Source organism: Canis lupus, chromosome 32 (genome assembly GCF_011100685.1).
Source record: "Canis lupus familiaris isolate Mischka breed German Shepherd chromosome 32, alternate assembly UU_Cfam_GSD_1.0, whole genome shotgun sequence".
Lineage (NCBI taxonomy): Eukaryota > Metazoa > Chordata > Mammalia > Carnivora > Canidae > Canis > Canis lupus.
The window spans coordinates 1,918,742-1,938,540 of NC_049253.1; the positions used below are offsets into that span (position 1 = coordinate 1,918,742).

The window sequence follows — 19,799 nt, forward strand, 5'->3', positions numbered from 1 at the left end:
AAACCAACCAATCTAGAGTTCAAAACCCCTTTTCCTCCTCTGTCTGGCACTCCAGGAAGAAATATTCCTTTGCTCTAATTATCTCAAGGCCAAGCACCAGACAATAGGGACTATTCCTCCTTCCCCCATCACCATAGCCCACAGCACACATATTATTCAAACTATCCAACCCTAAAACTGTTCACCTTCCCATGCCCATTCCCTACCTGGAAAACCACACTAAAGGCTTTTGCCCACACCCTCCCCTCTCTCCTTCTGCCTCCTAACCAACCCTGGTTCTTCCACTGTGGCCCTTCATGGCTTGGTGTGGCCCCTCCTCTTAGGAACTGTAACAAACTATCTTTTTTTTTTTAATTTTTTTTTAATTTATTTATGATAGTCACACAGAGAGAGAGAGGCAGAGACACAGGCAGAGGGAGAAGCAGGCTCCATGCACCGGGAGCCCGACGTGGGATTCGATTCCGGGTCTCCAGGATCGCGCCCTGGGCCAAAGGCAGGCGCCAAACCGCTGCGCCACCCAGGGATCCCACAAACTATCTTTTTAATGGTGATTGTCTCCTGATTAGTTGGCCACACTAATCCTGGGTACCTTTAAAAAAAAAATAATCTTGTATAAGGAAATCCTGGGTACCTTTTAAAACAATCTTGTACCCTTGCAAATAGCAAAAGAGCATTGCAACCATAATTTTAATACATTTGCCTATTTTATAGCAAGTTATACTCTGAAAACTGTAGTATTACAAATTAATGAAATGATAATTTTCTAGACTTCTTTAGAAAAATAATACTATTGAAACAAGGGTTTGAAGGTTGTTTGCTTTTGCAATTTCTTTTAATGGAATGCTATGTTTCCCAAAATTGATTAAATGCATTTGATAACGGTTTAGAGTGAAAACAATCTGAAGCCGCCTGGTTGCCTCACAGCTTCAGATGGAACTTTTCAGTAAGCCTCACATGAAGGCAGTAATTATTTTCATTATAAAATATTTTGAAAATGGAATGAAGCCAGAATCAAGCAAACTTAATATAATTTTGATGTATATTCTAAAGGAAAAATACAAGGTAATGAGGATTAACTCAATAATACATGTAAAAGTATCTCACTAGATGGCCAACATGTAATAGTATTTAAAATAAATTTTTTCCCTACCACTGTGTCTGCAAGAGCACTCAACTAGACTCATGTTGCATTTTACTGTTTGTTTTTTTTAAGATTTGTATTTATTTATTTGAGAGAGAACAAGCAGAGAGATGGAGAAGCAGAACCTTGGGATCATGACCTGAGACAAAAGCAGCCACTTAACTGACTGAGCTACCCAGGCACCCTTCGTGTTGCTTTTCTTAAATTTATTTATTCCTGAGAGACACAGAAAGGCAGAGACATCTGCAGAGGGAGAGGCAGGCTCCCATGGGGAGCCCGATGAGGGACTCCATCCCAGGACCTGAGACCATGACCTGAGCCGAAGGCAGATGTTCAACCACTGAGTCCCTTAGTTCAACCACTGAGCCCCTCAGGCGTCCCTCGTGTTGCATTTTAGAAGGAAGACACCTTACCAAAAACTTACAGCAGTCTTTCAGGGTTAGGGCAGTATTTCTCAACCTTTTCTCATAGTCACTTCCTAAAGAATCTTTTTTTCCTATTTTGCCCCCATTCCCATGAAATGCTAGTATTACAGATCTACTATATACCTGTGTTGTACTATGACCCTTTGGGGGTCCATAAATCATTATAATACCTAAGGTATATTTTAGCCCCACTCCAAGAACTAATTTTCTCCCCTGTGAGGGGGTATCACCCCACTGATAACCAGTGAGGATATATGTTCAGGGTTGCCACTGGTTCTGAACCCTGGCGGCACATGAGAACCATCCCAAAGGCTTTTAGTTACCAAGTCCCCACTGAGCGATTTTTATGTCATTTGTCTGAGATGGGACCCAGGCGTTGTTATTTAAAACTTTCCAGGGGGTTGGATAAAAAAAGATCCTCAAAAAGAGGACAAGTCTAAGTGCTTACTCCATGCGTTGAACTGGAGTAATGACAAACCAAATGACATAGTATGTTTACAATTTAACTTGATTATAAATTTCCATATGAGAATGCCTGGTGGCTCAGCAGTTCAGAGTGTGCCTTCAGCCCAGGGCATGATCCTGGAGTCCTAGGATCGAGTCCGATGACATTGGGCTCCCTGCATGGAGCCTGCTTCTCCTTCTGCCTGTGTCTCTGACTCTCTCTTTCTCTGTCTCTCATGAATAAATAAATAAAATCTTTATAAATAAATAAATAAATAAATTTCCATGTATCAAGTCCTTCACGCTGTAATAAAAAGAAAACTTGTATATTTGTATGGATTCCCCATGTACAGTCAGAAGATGGATGTAGTGGAGAAAATACTTCTAGAATAAGAAGAGAAAGTGAGCAATGGTCACAATTCCATGAACATGGCATTGAAAGAAGAAAACCCCCCTTTTTCATTTTGGGGTCAGCACAGGGATGTTACCTGGGCCTAAGAATACTGGCAGGAGAGCACTGTTTGCCCTCTGATCCCAGGAGGGCCTATTTTGGTAGAACAGTAGTTTTCAAAGTGTAGACCTTAGAATTCATTAGAAATGCCAATTATCAGACCTTACCCCATACCTCCTGAGTTAGAAATTTGGGGGGTGTGGGGACAGTGTGGTTTAACAAGCCTTCCAGGTCACTGCAACACACTCTGGAGTTTGAGAATCACTGTGGTAAAACCTGGCAATCAAGTACTTTATGACCCAATCATTTCTTTTTCTTTTTTTTTTTTTTTAAGATTTATTTACTTATTTGAGAGAGAGAGACAGCAAGCTGGGGGGTGGGAGAGGAGGCACAGAGGGAGAGGGACAAGCAGACTTCCCACTGAGTACAGAGCCAGACTTGAGGCTGGACTTCTGGACCCTGAGATCATGACCACGGCCTAAATCAAGAGTTGGATGCTTAACCAACTGTGCCACCCAGGGACCGCCCTAACCACTTCTTTTCTTCTCAAGAGAATTTACTTTTCATTCCTATTACTAATTTTTATTCTATACTTAATTAATTTGTTATTAATTCTTATAAATAAGAATCGTAACAACCTGGATAGATTAGTGCAATCAGCTGACTTTAAAAGTTCTATTTTCATAAACCACAATTGGTTACATTAAACCAGACAGAGGTCTAAACTGACCACTCTGAACCTCTCTTTAAACAAACTCTACAGAGAGGGAGGGGGGAAATTGAGGTGTTTTTTTGTTTTTGTTTTTTTTTTGCTTATAGGGTTAACTAGTCAAACAACTTTCCTTTTGGACCATTACAGATATGTAAAATTCCTTATGTTTTGCTGAAAATACCAAACATTAGTCAGACCTAAAGCTAGAGTGACATTAAACAAAAAGCAGTTTAGACTACGATGATAATGGTATCCCATCTCTTGGTATTATTTAAATCATGCCAATTCCACCACCTACACTGTCCTTCTAAAGTTATATAAATACAATAATATGGAAGTACTTCCTACTAGAACTTAAAACATCCCACATGCTAGAATTAAACTGTTCCATCCCCTTAAGTTGTTTTCATTGTTGTTTTAATTTTATACATAGTTCAAAACTGCCCTGTAACACAAGAATAAATCCTAAAGCAAAAGTGTGATGATTATTTCTTCGGGGCTGGGACTTAAAAGAACACAGATTCCGTTCTCACAGGGCAGAGAGAGCAGAAGGCCACAGAGGATAAAAAGCAGAATGTGAGACAATAAACTTATTTCAGGTGGCTTTAATCAAACGGAGGAGGACTGAGGAATGGAAAGCCATCTTCCTCCTCTATACTTCAAGAGGAAATGCTGCTTTAAATAAGGCTCAGGTTGTTGACGTGAACGTGCTTAGAAACGAAGATCGTATGGGAATCCAGGCATAAAAACAAAGTGCTGTGTCAGATTTGCTATGTAGCTTAAAAGAGAAGGCTGCAACACATTACATGTCTCATTGCCCATAAAAGGTAATATAACTCGGCTTGTGACCTTATTGTTCAAATATACGTTGTGCCTGAGTGCCTGATGTAAACCATTTCCCCCTCTGGCTGTAAAAGAGATAATACAGAGATGATGGAGAAGTTTATCGCCAGAGACTCTGAAGTTAGTAGAATTAAGTCAGTCTGCTTAAAGATTAATTAAACCAACTGGAAGCCTAGTAAGAATGTGATTTTTTTAAAAACCTGAAACCCCAGGTTTTAGATAGCAAAAAAAAAAAAAAAAAAAAAAATTTCATCCTCATAGAACAGAGAGATGAAGAAGGGTATTTGTTCAGGATTTTTAGCTATGCAAGAGCTAGACAATCAACTCAGTACAAAATCGATCAACTCAAAGTACTTGACCCAAAAGTCCTAGCCTAAGTGGATTTCTGATTTTTACAGAAAGATAAAAGCATTTTATTGATTTTATTCTTGAAATACTAATAGAATTTTCTTTATACTTTATATAAGTGATTTAGAAAAGAGAACGTGCTAAATTATTTCATAATGGATTTGCAACATTAGAGAGAAATTATGACACTAACACACTTTAGTATAACTTTCTAGAATTTTACAATCTTCAACAACATAAATGAAGGCATAAAATGTATTGTAGAAATTTGAATAAAATTTAAAGAACATAAAAGGAATAACTGATTATACTTTAATTTTGTAGTTAGAATGCAACGGAGAGTGAGCAATGATATATAGGGTTCATATAGGAAGGCAGAGCCTAAGTCAGGATCTGATTGCCAGACTGTAACATCCTTTGACAGCTATTCTCTTCTTTTTGGCTGGCAATTTTCTAACACTGGATCACAAAAAGAATGAGAAACTCAGTGACCTCTCCTAATCATCTGTCAGCTGTTTTCCAAAGAGCATTGGAGTTTACCGAACAGCACATCTTGTATCCTCATTTGGCAAGAAAGTGTTATCTTTGCCTGATGTATTATCTTTCTTTCTAATGTCAGATCTCACACAGAAAATAAAACCCATATACACAACAGCAGAACACATATTTTTAGGGTTATACATCTGGATCTACTTACAGTATTTTATGTGGGGAACTTTCTGCATGGAAGCTGCTTTGTGTGCCTAGCCTTCCCTTTTCCTTTTCTTTCAGTCTCTGCCTCTGATTATCTTGGTAGATGACCACATGATCTCAAACTGCCTTTATCTACAATGACCGACAACAGACACATCTTGCTTTCTCCAGATATCTTCTGATCAGTGTTTTTTAAGAAAGTGTTATGCTCTTCAGTCAAATAGCTGCTTTCAAACCAGCTATAAGAAACTTGGGAGAGAGAAATTGTTGACTATTTTGATTCCATTTTATGTAACACTCTAATTCTCAATGCAGTCTATCATGGCATTTTGGAAGATAGCTAAATAGGAGAATTTGAGGCATATCATCTTGCTTTTTAAAACCTGTGTAGTGGGGTGCCTGGGTGGCTCAGTCAGTTAAATGCCTGCCTTCAGCTCAGGTGATGATCCCAGGGTCCTGGAATCTAGCCCAGAGTTGGGGCTCCCTGCTCGGTGGGGAGTCTGCTTATCTCTCTCCCTCTGCCCCTTCCCTCTGTCCTCTCTCTCTTTCGCTCTCTCTCTCTTGCTCTCCCTCTCCCTCTCTCAAAACAAAACAAAAACAAAAACAAACAAAAACAAACCTGTGTAGCAACTACCTTGGAATATCATGTCTTAGTTTCTAGTATCTTTAGCTAATAGATATGAATAACACATCTTACTTTCTTGTCCCAAGTAACATATGTTTCGATGTATACTAACTACTTTGCAAGAGAAGCTAAAGATATATATATATAAAGTCATTGCAAGGTATATTTGAGAGTAGTTCAAATCTATTTCCAATGTTATTAATTCAAGTCTTTTTTTTTTTTAATTGTGCAGTTTTAGTTTTAGAATTTCTTTTTTTTCTTTAACCCATCTTGTTTTGGGGACAATTGCAAAGACTTTTATGGTGGATGATTTGTTTCTATCAATATTCTCCTTTGGTAACACTACACTGATTTTGGAACCTAGATTGATACATACTAAAACATCTTGTGTCAGAATTCTCTGTGCTCTTTGTATATTTTAAAAACATGATCCTTCTGCAAAAGAGAAATGGAGAGGAAATACGAAATTAAAGGACAATATGGCTTTAAAATATAGTCAGAATACACTACTATCAAAAATTCTGGTAGGGGCAAATAATAATGGCTTATATTTCTTGAATCCTTACTCTGTGCTGGACAGAGCATTAAGTATTATATATTCATTATCATTTAATAAATAGCAATTCCAGGAGACTGGTACCTAAATTGTGTCTATTGCTTGTTTTATGAAGAAGCTGAGGTTTAGGGGTGCCTGGGCTGGGCATCTACCTTCTGCTTGGGTCATGATCTCGGGGTCCTGGGATCAAGCCCCACATTGGGCTCCTTGCTCAGCAAGGAGTCTGCTTCTCCCTTTCCTGCTCCCTTTGCTTGTGCTCTCTCTCTCTCTCTCTCACTCTCTCTCTCTCTGTTAAATAAATAAAATCTTAAAAATAAAGAAGAAGCTGAGATTTAAAGCAATTAATCAAATTTATACACCAGTAAATGGTAAGGCAGGACTCAAACACAGTTCCTCCTGACTTCAGTGCTCTCTCTCTTATCTGTAGTGCCCTAAATCCCTCCTCGATGATGTACAGTTTTTGATGTTAACTCAAACTCCCTCATAATTTATTTTTCAGGCATCATAAATAACTATTTGGTCTACTTACAAAGGCTTCAAAGGCCTAAATAAGCCAATTATTTCCTTGTCCAAGGACATAAGTTGTCAAAATTTCTCTACTCAAGAATAATAATATGGTAAGCAGGATGGATAAAACTTATACACTTGTATTACTATCCTTGTAATTGTTATTATTATGGTTGGTAAAACATGGCCTTAGCTATCACTATAAAGTAGGACTTAACTATTGTCAAGTTTGAATCAGCATAAAAGTTAGTGACTAGCCCAACCTACTTTCAGCTAAGATATGTTGCTGTTTGAGTCAAGTTGCTATGCTACTCCCAAGAGTATGTGTCCTGTCCTGTCCTTTGTTTACGATGAAGGGTCAATGTTTCTTTTTCACTGTAAATAGCCCAAAAAGAATGGAGGCGTTAGCTAAAAAGCTGGGAGTGGGTAACTGTCTTGATTTGCCCAGGACTTATGGGTTTCCTAGGAAGCAGGACCTTTGGTTTAAAATTGGGATAGTCTGAGGCAACTGGAACACATCAGTACTAGGAGATGACTTGTAATTTCAATAGTTCTTCCATGACAGCACCAATCTATCCTCAAGTACCCTAAACATGCCCTTGATTTGACACGGAAAAGCTTTCTAAATCAGGCCTAGATGGTCAAAGTAAAGCGAACATCGGAGGGAAAAAGCTTAAAGATAAATACTTCCTTGCCTGTAGTAGGAATTCCAATATTGAAATGTGGTGTCACAGTTTACACTTTAACATATTAAAAAATACAATAAGATCTGTCCTAAGCATTATTACTCCATCAGAAATTAGGTTGTACACAAACTTGGTGCTACTTCCACATGTTTATGGCATTGCCAACTACATGACTCCCAAGTAATGCTTTGCTAACACTCACATCTCAATGTTGAGCATTTCTCCTGCAAACGTAACTCCGGCAATGTTGACTTGGCTCAAGACATTTCTAAACTCCTTTCAAAATTGCCTTTAGAGTCAGATTTATTTAATTTACTGCCCATCCTCAATTTTTATGAACATGGCATTAGGAACATGGATTATTTCCCTTATTTGCCATATACAGTTCCGAATAACTTCATTTTTTCCCCTAAAACCAAACTCCTGCCTTAGAGGGCAATGTATTCAACTCCTGATGTTGACATGAGCTCTGACAGCATTGCTTCAATCAATGGCAGCACGTTGTGTTGAGAAGACGACTCCAATTTTAAAAGAGAGCAATTTTGGAGTTATAAGCTCTATGTGATTGTTCCTTCTCCACCAAGTCACTCGGGTTAACTTAAAGTCACATCAGCTAAAAAGCCTGTGACTTTAGCGCTCATCTTTAGCCCAGACCTCAATGTTGTCGTGTTACATCTCGATCTAGGTAGGTTTCCTTTCATGGTATCCGCTCAAAAAATGAGCCCCTCACTGGAATCTTGCTATGTGTCCTCCTCTAAAAATTACTCTTCCCCTCAGGGCTGCTGTATTTACCTCTAAGATATAGGGCAACTAACTTGCAGTTGCTTCATGGGAGAATCAGGGGACAGGATTGGTTGTGTGAAGTCCCTTTAGGTAGACTTGTCAAACGCATCATCCTCTAACAGAAGGAGGTTTTTCAACATTAGCACTACTGACGTTTTAGATTGGATCATTGTTTGTGGTGGGGGCCATCCTGTTTATCGTAGTAGGTTTAGCAGTATCTGTGGCCTCTATAGACTAGATGCTAGTTGTGACAACCAAAAACATCTCCACTCGGGACGCCTGGGTGGGTCAGTGGTTGATTGTCTGCCTTTGGCTCAGGGCGTGATCCTGGAGTGCAGGGATCGAGTCCCACATTGGGCTCCCTGCATGGAGCCTGCTTTTCCCTCTGCCTGTGTCTCCGCCTCCCGTGAATAAATAAATAAATAATCTTAAAAAAAAATCTCCACACATTGTCAAATGTCCCCCTCTAGGGCAAAATCACCCCTAGTAGGGAGCCATCAGCTTTATGCTCCACAAGGAACATAAAGATATATTGTTTCCTTTTTTTAAGAATTTATTTATTTATTCATGAGATACACAGAGAGAGAGGCAGAGACAGAGACATAGGCAGAGGGACAAGCAGACTCCCTGTGGGGAGCCTGATGTAAGACTTGATCCCAAGGCGCCTGATGTATTATTGTTTCTATGGAATTTTAAGTAATACACTTTATGCTGAGCCAGATTAAACCTTACTTAGTTTGTAAGGAAAAAGACCTTCACGTTTAAACCCAATGAAAATATATTTTACTCAATTAATTAATATGACAACATCTATACTTAGAAAAACAAATGCTGTGCTTTCCCAGTGAAACACTAACCACATACACCAGGCAGAAAGGTGTCCATTCATTTTTTCATTTCACTAATATTTACTGAACATCTACCAAGTGAGACACCACACTGGGCACTAGGGTTGTTACACGGGTGAACAAGTCAGACAGGACACCTGCTCTCAAGAAAGCTACAATGAGCGAGTAAGGGAGATGTAAATAACATTGTGAAATACACACTATGCCACAACAGGTGATAGGGTAGTGTATTAGCCATGTTTTTATTTTCTATATTTTATAATGTTCTGATATTTTGGTGGGGGAAGGGGTTTGCTGGCTGGAGACAAGACTGCCCCTCCAAGAGCTAGTTAAATCCTAAAATGACCAACAGCATGCCTGACAGCATTCCTTTCATATGCAAGCCAACCTACCCTGAGTTGGAAACGACCTCCTGTAACTAACCCTCACCCTACAAGCCAAGATTTCTCCCACCCTAAATCAATCAGAAAATGAGGACAACCCTTATGCCCCAAAACCCACTGGAATAATTCAAACTAACCAATCCTAAACTGTTTGGTCTGCTGGCCTAATCTTGCTATCTTGCAATCCTAAACCTTTTGCATGTTTTTTTCCAAGCAAAACACAAAGAAGGCTGTGACCTATGCCTGCTCCTCAGTGTTTTTTGCATCCTGACCAATAAGAGTGCTTCCCCATGTGGCTACGCATGTTGTGGCATGTCCCTTCCTCCCTGGAAATGTAAGAAATAAGAATCTTCTTTTAATGGCATTAGCCTCTCCATGGTGCCACCCAGTCACCTCTAAAAATTAAAACCCCACAGGAACAATAACGGAGACAGCACAGAGAAAGGGTATCCTACTCCAGTCAAGGGGACCAGAAAAGCTTCCCTGAGGAAGGATTAGACTTAGGTGAATACACGGGGAATACATTTCATGAGAAGAGAAAACAATGTATAAAGGGCCATGAGTGACAACGTATAGCAGGAGAGTAGAAAGGCAGATCCACTCAGTGGTTCATCCTGAAGGCGCTAGAAATCAATAAATACTTAAATCACATGAATAACAGGATTTTATCTGTTTTATTAGGGAGATCCATTTGGCTGCATTGTGGGGGAACAGGTCTTAGTGGGGAAAGTTAGTAGGTTTTTAAAGCAATGTAGGAAAATATTGATAGTGTCCTCAATGAAATTGGTGACTGGGAATGAACAAGAGTTTATAAAAAGATGTTCAAGATGAAGAACTGAGCAGCGCTGCTGAACTGAAAGAAAGGAAGAGGAGGAAGTCAAGTTTTCTGGCTAAGGCAGATGCTCAACCACTGAGCCACCCGGACACCCTGCCAGTCTGCCACTTTGAAGTGCTCTGTCAGTGTATGTGAGTATGTATGCTTCTAGTTCCATCTCCTCTCCGTTTTTAATCACCTATAGGTTAGAAAATGTATTAGAATTATTTCCAAAATAAGAGTAAATTGGCTTCAAGTGATTACCTAAGGACGATCCCATGCATCAAGCATGAGAACTTAGTTTTCTTCTTTTATTCAACAAAGACAAATTGAATGCCTACTCTGTTTCACTGAGATAAAGAACCCAAGGGGAGAATCAGATTTGGGGGAGGTCTGGAAAGATAGGAGAGATGATGCTCTAGAGATAGAACATTTAAAATTCATATCTGAACAACTGAAAGTCATCTCTAAGAAATAGAAGTGGCAGCTATGAATGATGCAGGAAGCGTGAGCTGAAAGAAAGAAGAGTTCAGTTGGAAGCCAGAAAAATATCCACATTAACCAACAGGAAGAAGAAGAACCATCAGGGGAGACTGAGATAGAATGATCGGAGAAGCAGGAGAGCAAACTTTTGCCTGGAATTCTCAATCTTCCATCTTCACCCCATCATCACTAACTTATTCATCTGAAAAACTATTCTGTCAAGATTCTTCATTGAAAACTCACCTTCAAGCATTGCCTCTTTTGTGGTGCTTCCTCTGACTCAACCCAGGTAGGCATAAGGGTCCCTCCTCAGTTACAGTGTAGGTCTCGGCAGATGCACGTCTCCCTGATGGCAGAGACCGTTCTCACCATCATGTCCCCAGGCCAATAATGACACAGAGTAGGCATTCAATTTGTCTTTGTTGAATAAAAGAAGAAAACTAAGTTCTCATGCTTGATGCATGGGATCGTCCTTAGGTAATCACTTGAAGCCAATTTACTCTTATTTTGGAAATAATTCTAATACATTTTCTAACCTATAGGTGATTAAAAACGGAGAGGAGATGGAACTAGAAGCCTACATACTCACATACACTGACAGAGCACTTCAAAGTGGCAGACTGGCAGGGTGTTCGGGTGGCTCAGTGGTTGAGCATCTGCCTTTGGCTCAGGGTGTGATCCCAGGGTCCTGGGATCAAGTTCCACACTAGGCTCCCCACAGGGAGCCTGCTTCTCCTTCTTCCTATGTTTCTGCCTCTCTCTGTGTGTCTCTCATGAATAAAGAAATAAAATATTTTTTAAAAAAGTGGCAGAGTGGAGCACCTGTGTGACTCCGGTGGGTTAAGTGTCAGCCCTTCAGCTCAGGTTGTGTCACACTCCAGGGGTAGCCTGCTTCCTCCTCTCCACTGCTTGTGCTCTCTTTCTCAAATAAATAAATAAATAAATAAATAAATAAATAAATAAATAAATAAAATCTTTAAAAAATAAAAGTAAAAAAATAAAAGTGACAGCTTAAAAGTGAGAGAAAAGAAGCTAAAAAGCTTTGTATGTGGCAGTCTAGTGCCCTTCGGTATAAGTGCCAACACGTTCACAAATTTTAACACAATATAAATCAGAAAGTGATGCTCGTGTGCGAACATTGAGTCTCCAAGGAGGTTGAATTATGACAGGTAAAACTGAGTAAGTCAAGAACATAGGTGTACATTTTTGACAGATTCATAATACAATGGAAATTATTTTTAGTTTTTTGCTTTTAAGGCAAAGGTTATATAAATGTTAGAAAGAGTCAAGAAGTAAAGCGATTACGCATTTTAGCTGAGCTTCCAGTTATCTGGAATATGCACATTATGTGGAGCAGCTCATTCTCTAACAATGGGACTGCCCTATAAACAAGTTGCTGCCATATGTGGGTATGCATTACTCAGAATTACAGAATGGAATTTCTTGTCTTTCTCATTTATAAACTCATGAAGACAATGTTTATTACAAAAGCATATTAAGCATAATACAACATTTCCAAGTGGCTGTCCCATTGTTACCAATGTCTTCTATGTCAGGATATACAAGAATTTAAGATTTCTATAACATGAGTTCTCTCTCTGTTCTTCATGGAAGAACACAGAAGTGTATTCTGTTGCCTTTTGCAAGGCTGAGCTTCCCCACCACCAACTATGACTGTATTCTTGGACATTAAAATAAAGCTCACTCAAAAAATATTCCTAAATAGGGCACAATGGTTAAACTGGCAATGCTATAAATATTACAGGACCAAAGTATATTTTTGTCTTTATTTCTCTATGCCAGACACTGTTAAACCACTGCTAATACACAAACTTTTTTGTTGTTGTTGTTGTCAAGGAGAGTATGCAGCTTCTTTAGAGCTATTTTAAATTCTGTGCCTCATTTCATATAAATATTTACCCAAAGGAAGGTGTCTGACAGTGAAAATCTATACACTGTCATAATCCTTTTACACAAAGCAGTATTTTTACTCTACAGATCGTACCAAAGGTATAAAAGACTCCTCCATGAAAATCCCATTATGAAGAGAAAGAAAGAACAAAGAAATAACTACCATTATTATCCAAAAGTTGAAGTTTATAAAAACAAAGCATCTATGTCAAGAAGCCCAACCAGTTTGCCATGTGTTTGAAACCTGCTAAACTGGGGTGCCTGGGTCTCTCAGGTGGTTAAGTGTCTAACTCTTAATTTTGGCTCAGGTCATGATCTCAGGTCATGATCTCAGGGTCGTGACACTGAGCCCTGCACTGGGCTCTGAGCTCAGCACAGAGTCTGGTTGACATTTTGCCAAATAAATAAATAAATAAGTAAATAAATAAATAAATAAATAAATTATTTTAAAAAAATCTGCTAAACTAAGAAATCTCAATGGAAAAATAAAACATAACAGTGGATTACTTTTTCAAAGCATCTGAAAATAAGTATTTATATTATAATCTGCACATTAAAAAACTCAACATATTTTAAGACAACCTCTGAAACAAGTCACATTATGTATTAGCTTTGCTAAGTTGAAATATTTGACAATTATAAAAAGCAGAACAGTGAAGCTACTGGTTAAAGACATTTTTAGTGCTATTCTAACTGGTATAACAATAGCTTTTCTAGAGACTTTTTAGAATTATTCAAGGAACTGAAATAATTTCCCCATGGCTTTTGTCTACAATAAGTAAACATATCCTCAAAGCAATATCATACTAATAACCAATATAGTTTGAACTCCTATTATATGCCAGGCACTCCATACAGCATTTTACATGGAATTTGTAATTTGATTCTTGCAGTAATCCTGTAAAAAATATTACTATATTTTCTATCATACAGGTGAAGAAACTGATGCAGAGTATTTAAGATATAGCTGCCAAGTGAGGGCACAAGGATTCAAATTTATGTACCTCAATGACACTCTGGAGATCCAGTGGTGAGCCAACCCACTCCTCCTGCAAGGAGTGGTCTACTGACTGAGGTGGACTTCAAAAACTCAACAGTACACACATAAGTGCTCTGAAGGAAAGGCAGAGGATACAGTTAGAAAATAAAACACAGGATCTGACTTTGGGCTGTCAGGAAAAAAATGGAGAGTTAAGGAAAACCAGGGTGAGAGTCAATGATTAGTAGGAGGTAGACAGGCAATGCAATGGGGAGTGTTTCAAGCAGCACTGAGGGCATATGCAAAGGCCCTGAGGCAGAAACGAGTTTATTTTAGTAATGGAACTAAAAGAAAATGAGTATATCTGGACTGTATTGAACACCCAAGAGAATAAAGAGAAATGGGCTTGGACAAGTTGGCAGAGCCTCACAGGCCTGAGACGGATTTTCTATCATCCTAAGTACAATGAAAAGCAATTGAAGACTTTTCTATGAATAAAGAGAGGCATGATCCTATCTGCATTTTAAATTTCTCTGGCTACAGTGTGGACAACAGACTGGAGGATGGGAAGAGACCAGACTGGAGGCCATTGCAGGAGTCCCAAGTGGCTGGAAAGATGCTTGGACTAGCGGTGGCAGGGAGGCTGGAAGAGAGAGAATGTGCCTACCGTGTACTGTACAAGTAGATTAGGAGCTGGTGGCAGACTAGATGAAGGGGGAGGCATGACAACACTTCATCAGAGGCTTTCCTTAATCAATGCTTAACCCCCTCCCACTTCTCCTGGGTCTGATGGAGACTAGTCCTTTTCAGAGTTAATATCAGTGTATATTTTTCATAATACTCAAGTGCTTCATGTTGTGGATCCCGGGAGGTTGTCACTCTGCTGGAGAACATATACATTAAGAAGAGAACTGAGAGTTCTCTCATGACAAACAGAATCTGACCAAGCATCTTGATATAATACTTTCTCGTTAATTTTTATAAGACAAAATAAAAAGATTTTTAAAAAACAAAATAGTGTATGTATTATATTGTAGATATTATATACTAAATATATTAGACACTTATTAAAATACTAATAATTCATAATATTTTACAAATTAAATACCAAGCCTCCAACCAAAAAAAATCAGTAATTAAGCCCAACGTTTTAATGGTTAGAGATTTGAGAAATCATGTTCCCAAACATATATTCTACACATATTCTAGCTGCAGATAATTTATTTTAGCTAATCAGTCTGAGACTGGCTTCTTCTATAGACTGCTGTTAAAGTAATTCTTTATGAGATTTAGCCTCCTTAGGGCACCTGGGTGGCTCAGTCAGTTAAGTGTCAGCGTTTGACTCAAGTCATGTTCCCAGGGTCCTGGGATCAAGCCCAGTATGGTATCAGGTGTCCTGCTCAGCGTGGAGTCTGCTACTCCCTCTGCCCTTCCCATGCTCACTCTCTCTCTTTCTCTCTCTCTCTTTCTCTCATAAATAAATAAAATAAATAAAATCATTTTTTAAAAAATCGTTTAAAGAGACTTAGTCTCCTTTTCAGTAATGAAACACTTTCCAACGGCCACACTGGGAGTCTTTATGTCAGTACGTGGAACTGCGTGTCTGAGTTTTGAATTAATCGGCCAGAACTCAAACAAAGAAGAGAGGCCAAAAGAGTGAGAGTGCTTTAAGGCTTTCAATATCAATAACAGATGAGAGAATGGGGATGTTGAGCCTGGGGCAGAAAGAATAAGGATGACTATCTTAACTTTTTAATACATACTAGAAAGCTTGCATTGTGGAAGAAGAATTTACTTTTTGTGGCCACAGATGGCAAAACAAGGGTCCACAGAAAGAAGGACAAGGGGAAGCAACTTTTTGCTCAATGTAAAGAAAGTCTTTCCCAATACAACTGTTCAAAAATCAAACAGGCTATGGTGGCTCACTGTCATAAGTGGTACCCACAGAGACTAAGTGACCATTTTATATTAATGTTTTGTAAGGTTTGATCAGTCAAAAAGGCACTTGGCTGAAGATTCTAAAGTCTCCTTCTAGTTCCAAAATTCACCATGTAATGATTGCCCCTAGCATCCATTCTTCTTAAAGATAATTCTAACAGTCATACATCTCCATGTGATGATTTGTGCAGTTCACTGGCATCATGTTGGAAATTGTAGGGGAGGAGGGTTTGAAACTAGACTAAGTAATTAGTACATTCCATTTCTCTGACCATAATGATTGGGTAAGGGGTGACCATGTGACTTCATCCAATCTGATTTCTTCATCCATCCAGGAATGCTGGGACAGATATGCTTTATTACCACTATAGGGAATAGAGATAGGGAAGCCTATAATAACTGGTAGATACCTCAGGATCACACAGGAATGAGGTGAACAAAGACACCAAGCAAAGACCTGGACCTGTCATGTCATGGACACCAGCCTATCAAGCCATGCCTAAAGCCAGTTCTCCCAAAGGACTTTTCAATTACGTGAACCAAAGAAGTCCCCTAAGCAGTTTGAGAGTGTTTTCCACACATGTAAACAGAGGATTCCTAACTTCTCATTCTTATCCAAATATGCCTAAAGTAACTTGTTCTCAGAAAGAAAGTGAAAAAGAACCCAGCTACATTTTACATCCAGAGATCCACTTAGCAACCAAGAGGTTTCTCTAAACTGATCCCTGAGAATCATAAAAATCTCCATTTGGGTCTCAGTAACTCCTTCAGAACAAAGCATATTAAGATTTCAACTACAAAATTACTAAGCATTTAAAACAGGTTTGGGCAGCCAGGGTGGCTCAGCGGTTTAGCGCCTGCCTTCAGCACAGGGCCTGATCCTGGAAACCTGGGATCAAGTCCCACGTCAGGCTCCCTGCATGAAGCCTGCTTCTCCCTCTGCCTGTGTCTCTGCCTCTCTCTCTCTCTCTCTCTCTCTCTCTCTCTGTCTCATGAATAAATGGGTAAAATCTTTTAAAAAAATAAAATAAAACAGGTTTAAGCAGTTTTAAGAAAACTTCTCACTCCACGTGTGTAAACTTAATTCTTCTTCCCCCATGCAGGGCAATGAAAAAAAAAAAAGCAGTTACAATCAATTTATAAATCTTACAGTGTTAATGATTTTGTGAGTTGACTATATTAAATGCTTAAATGATTTCTTAATTTGCTTAAAGTTTTGTTAACTTCTCAACCCTAAAACTGTGAAAACCATCAACTATTCTGCATGCTGTTTCTCCGTATTTCTTATTTTGATTCTATAGAATGACTTTTGACCCACATCAGCAGATTATCTCCAACTAGGTTCAAACCCCCAGTCTTTGCTTATCTATGCCTGGATGTAAATTTCAAAATAAAAAGTGAAAATCACAGACTTCCACTGAAGCCAAATACTAGCATCAATTTTGCCTGCTGGCTTATGGCCTATTAGTGTGTTGAGATATTGATTTTTTTTCCAGTCCTCAGGAGAGTTAGGTAAGGCTCCGGGTAGACCAAGATCACACATCAGTAGTTTCTGGCCAGGAACAGCTTATCTGTTCACCCAAAATCCAATCAAAATATTTTCATTTCTTCTGTGAAGCATTGCAACAAAAATTCTAGGATGTGCTACCCTGAGTAACACTATTTGAAGGTTCTACCTTGTTCTTCTTTTATTGAATCTCACAGATTCCAGCTTTGGGAACCTCTGAAACATTGCTTTGCCAGCATATTACTAAAGGCAAGTAAGACTTTCTTTTCAGTTAAATTCAAAGAACTCAAGAAAATTCAAAACTTTTTTTTTTCCAGTGCCGAGATAAAACATTTTATCCGGTTTCTTTTCCCTAAAAATTATTTTTATGTCCTTTTACTCAGTTCTCCTCTTAGAAAAAGGATTTTAGCAAGTTCCTCTTAGAAAAAGGGATTTTAGCAAGTTCTGGCTTAAAAATAAAATTGTGGATTTTCAGGATGGAACATGTTACAGTACATTTCTTCACATTATTGCTGTTCATGGACAAGACTCCTACAGCCAGATGAAATGTGAAATGTTGCAGAGACCACCCAACAGAATTCTTGGAAAATTTGTAAGAAACACTCCAGAAAGATGGGTTCTTGTTCTGATATGATGATCCCTATGAACTGTCAAGCACTTGTCTATTAACAAGGGTCATTTAACATTTCTGGTTCTAAATTGCAGAAAAGAAGTTCTTACCTCTCAACCTAATATTCACACAGAAAACACTATTTTGTGACAAATAATAACCTTAAATAGGTTCTGTGCCCAGTTCCCACGAAGGTTTCTTATTTAACCAGGATAAAATAATTGATTATCTATAGTGCTTGAAATCTAGGTATTGTTGGCTATAGTAAGCAAGAATCATCCAAAAGAATTTAAATTTTACAATCAGTAAGAGATAAATTACTCAAAAATGCTCACTGTCATAGGAAAAAATATTTTATTTTATTAACAATAACCCATCACATATAAACAAGTATATTTACAAGCTCAAAACTCTTGGCTCTATATTTTTGACAGCAAGAATGAGAAGCTTTTCAGAGCATTTCTTCTCTGAAACCAGGACCTTCTTTGAATTCCACTCTAAATGCTCCCTTATCCCCTGTGGGGTCATGCTGCCTCTATCTGAAAATACAGGTATGACAAAGAAAACATTCTCATCTATTTTTGAACATCCTGAGATCTTTGAAGTGAAAACTCTTATAAGTAGTTGTAAGCATATTATTAGATGTCCGCTTAGAAACCATTTTGGTCAGAAAAAAAGATAACCTGCAGGGGGAAAAGATTACAAGGCTGTGGATAACCACAAAATCAAATGATTTATAGCCCCTGGCACATACTTCTGCTTCACTGTGCTAGATTGACCTTCCAAAATGCGTAATAGAAACAGAATGGTTTTCAAACCTGTAGACGTGTGGAGCAGTGATGTGCTGAATTCAAGGGGGGGAAAACGTCCCTGTAACCCAATAAATTCAAATTAATGACTGATGTAGTAAGGAGTTCTCACCCAAAAAATAAACAAAGATTTGCTGAGTTTTTAAATGATGTGTAAGACTGGCCCTATATTAGGCATTCCATAAAAGCCCGAGGCATGCATACACTGGCAATCTCAACCAAAGATTCACTAAGCCACAGGAATGGAAAGAGATTCACTGTATACCAGTAGGCAGTAATAGATTCAGCATAGAGCTAGTTCTGGAGAATCTGCCATCCCACTAATTTGCTTACATAATTTTCTGTGCCTCGCTTACTCTGGGCTATTTCTGGATCTGTGCAGCAGAGCACAGATCTTTGTCCAGTTTAGATCACAGAGAAAAGAGGTGGTATGGATTCACTTCATATAGAATTGCTTTTTTTCTTTTCTCCTTTTACGGGGAGTCAAACTTCTTCAGAGTATAAGATAGATGTATAAAATTTTTCACAATGGAGGCTACCATTTTGTAGTGTTCAATAAATAGTAAAAAATAAGATTAGCCTAATGACCCTGGATATGGGGGGTATTAAGTGTGCTCATAAATTGAAATGTCAGCTGTGAAATATTTTAATATCATGGCAAGGAGTCAAATTAGTGCTCAGAAGACCTATATTTTTATCCCAGCTCTGCCATTTACAGCTCTGTAAATGCAGAAAGACAAACTCTTTGATGGTCAATTTTCCTCACTTATGAGTTTCTAATTTCTCAAGTTTATTCCAAGAATACAACAACCTTCTTTCTATATTGGAAGGCCCTATAAAGTGTTATATCTACCCTTATGAAAATCTGCAAAAGATGTGATAGTATTCTCATATCTTAGTTAATACAAATTATTTTGCACTCATTTTAACCCTTAATTTAACTCAGTAAATATTCATTTGAGTCATCACCATGGGCAAGGAATTTATAAGTCAGCTACTTCTTTATCCTTGAGGTAGTCATAATCTAATGAAGGTGATAAACCCAAATACAACCACTCATTTCTTGGCAAATATTTATTAAATTCTTATTTGATGGCAGGCACTATACTAGGCCCTTTGCTATCAATATGCAAAAGTCCTATACCATGACTTCAAGTAACTTGTGTCCAATGAGAAAGACAAAGATTTAAAGCTGCAAACTGTGCCTACACAATACATAATAAATGTGGTAACAGGGCACCTGAATGGCTCAGTTGGTTGAGCCTCCAACTCTTGATTTTTGGCTCAGGTTGTGATCTTGGAG

The 19,799-nt window shown here is 38.4% G+C and overlaps 1 protein-coding gene across 3 annotated transcripts in view; it reads right to left on the reverse strand.

Moving 5' to 3' along the window:
* SYNPO2 (synaptopodin 2) overlaps positions 1-19,799 on the reverse strand; it is a 181,609-nt gene that overhangs the window by 113,513 nt on the left and 48,297 nt on the right. The window contains exon 1 of one of the 3 annotated variants that reach the window (XM_038581763.1): positions 10,986-11,054. The exons of the other annotated variants lie outside the window; for them this stretch is intronic. Within the exon in view, the coding sequence (XP_038437691.1) occupies positions 10,986-11,039 (54 nt within the window). The 5' untranslated portion in view covers positions 11,040-11,054. Of the gene's footprint in view, positions 1-10,985; positions 11,055-19,799 lie in introns of those variants that run through there. 3 annotated transcript variants of the gene reach the window in all.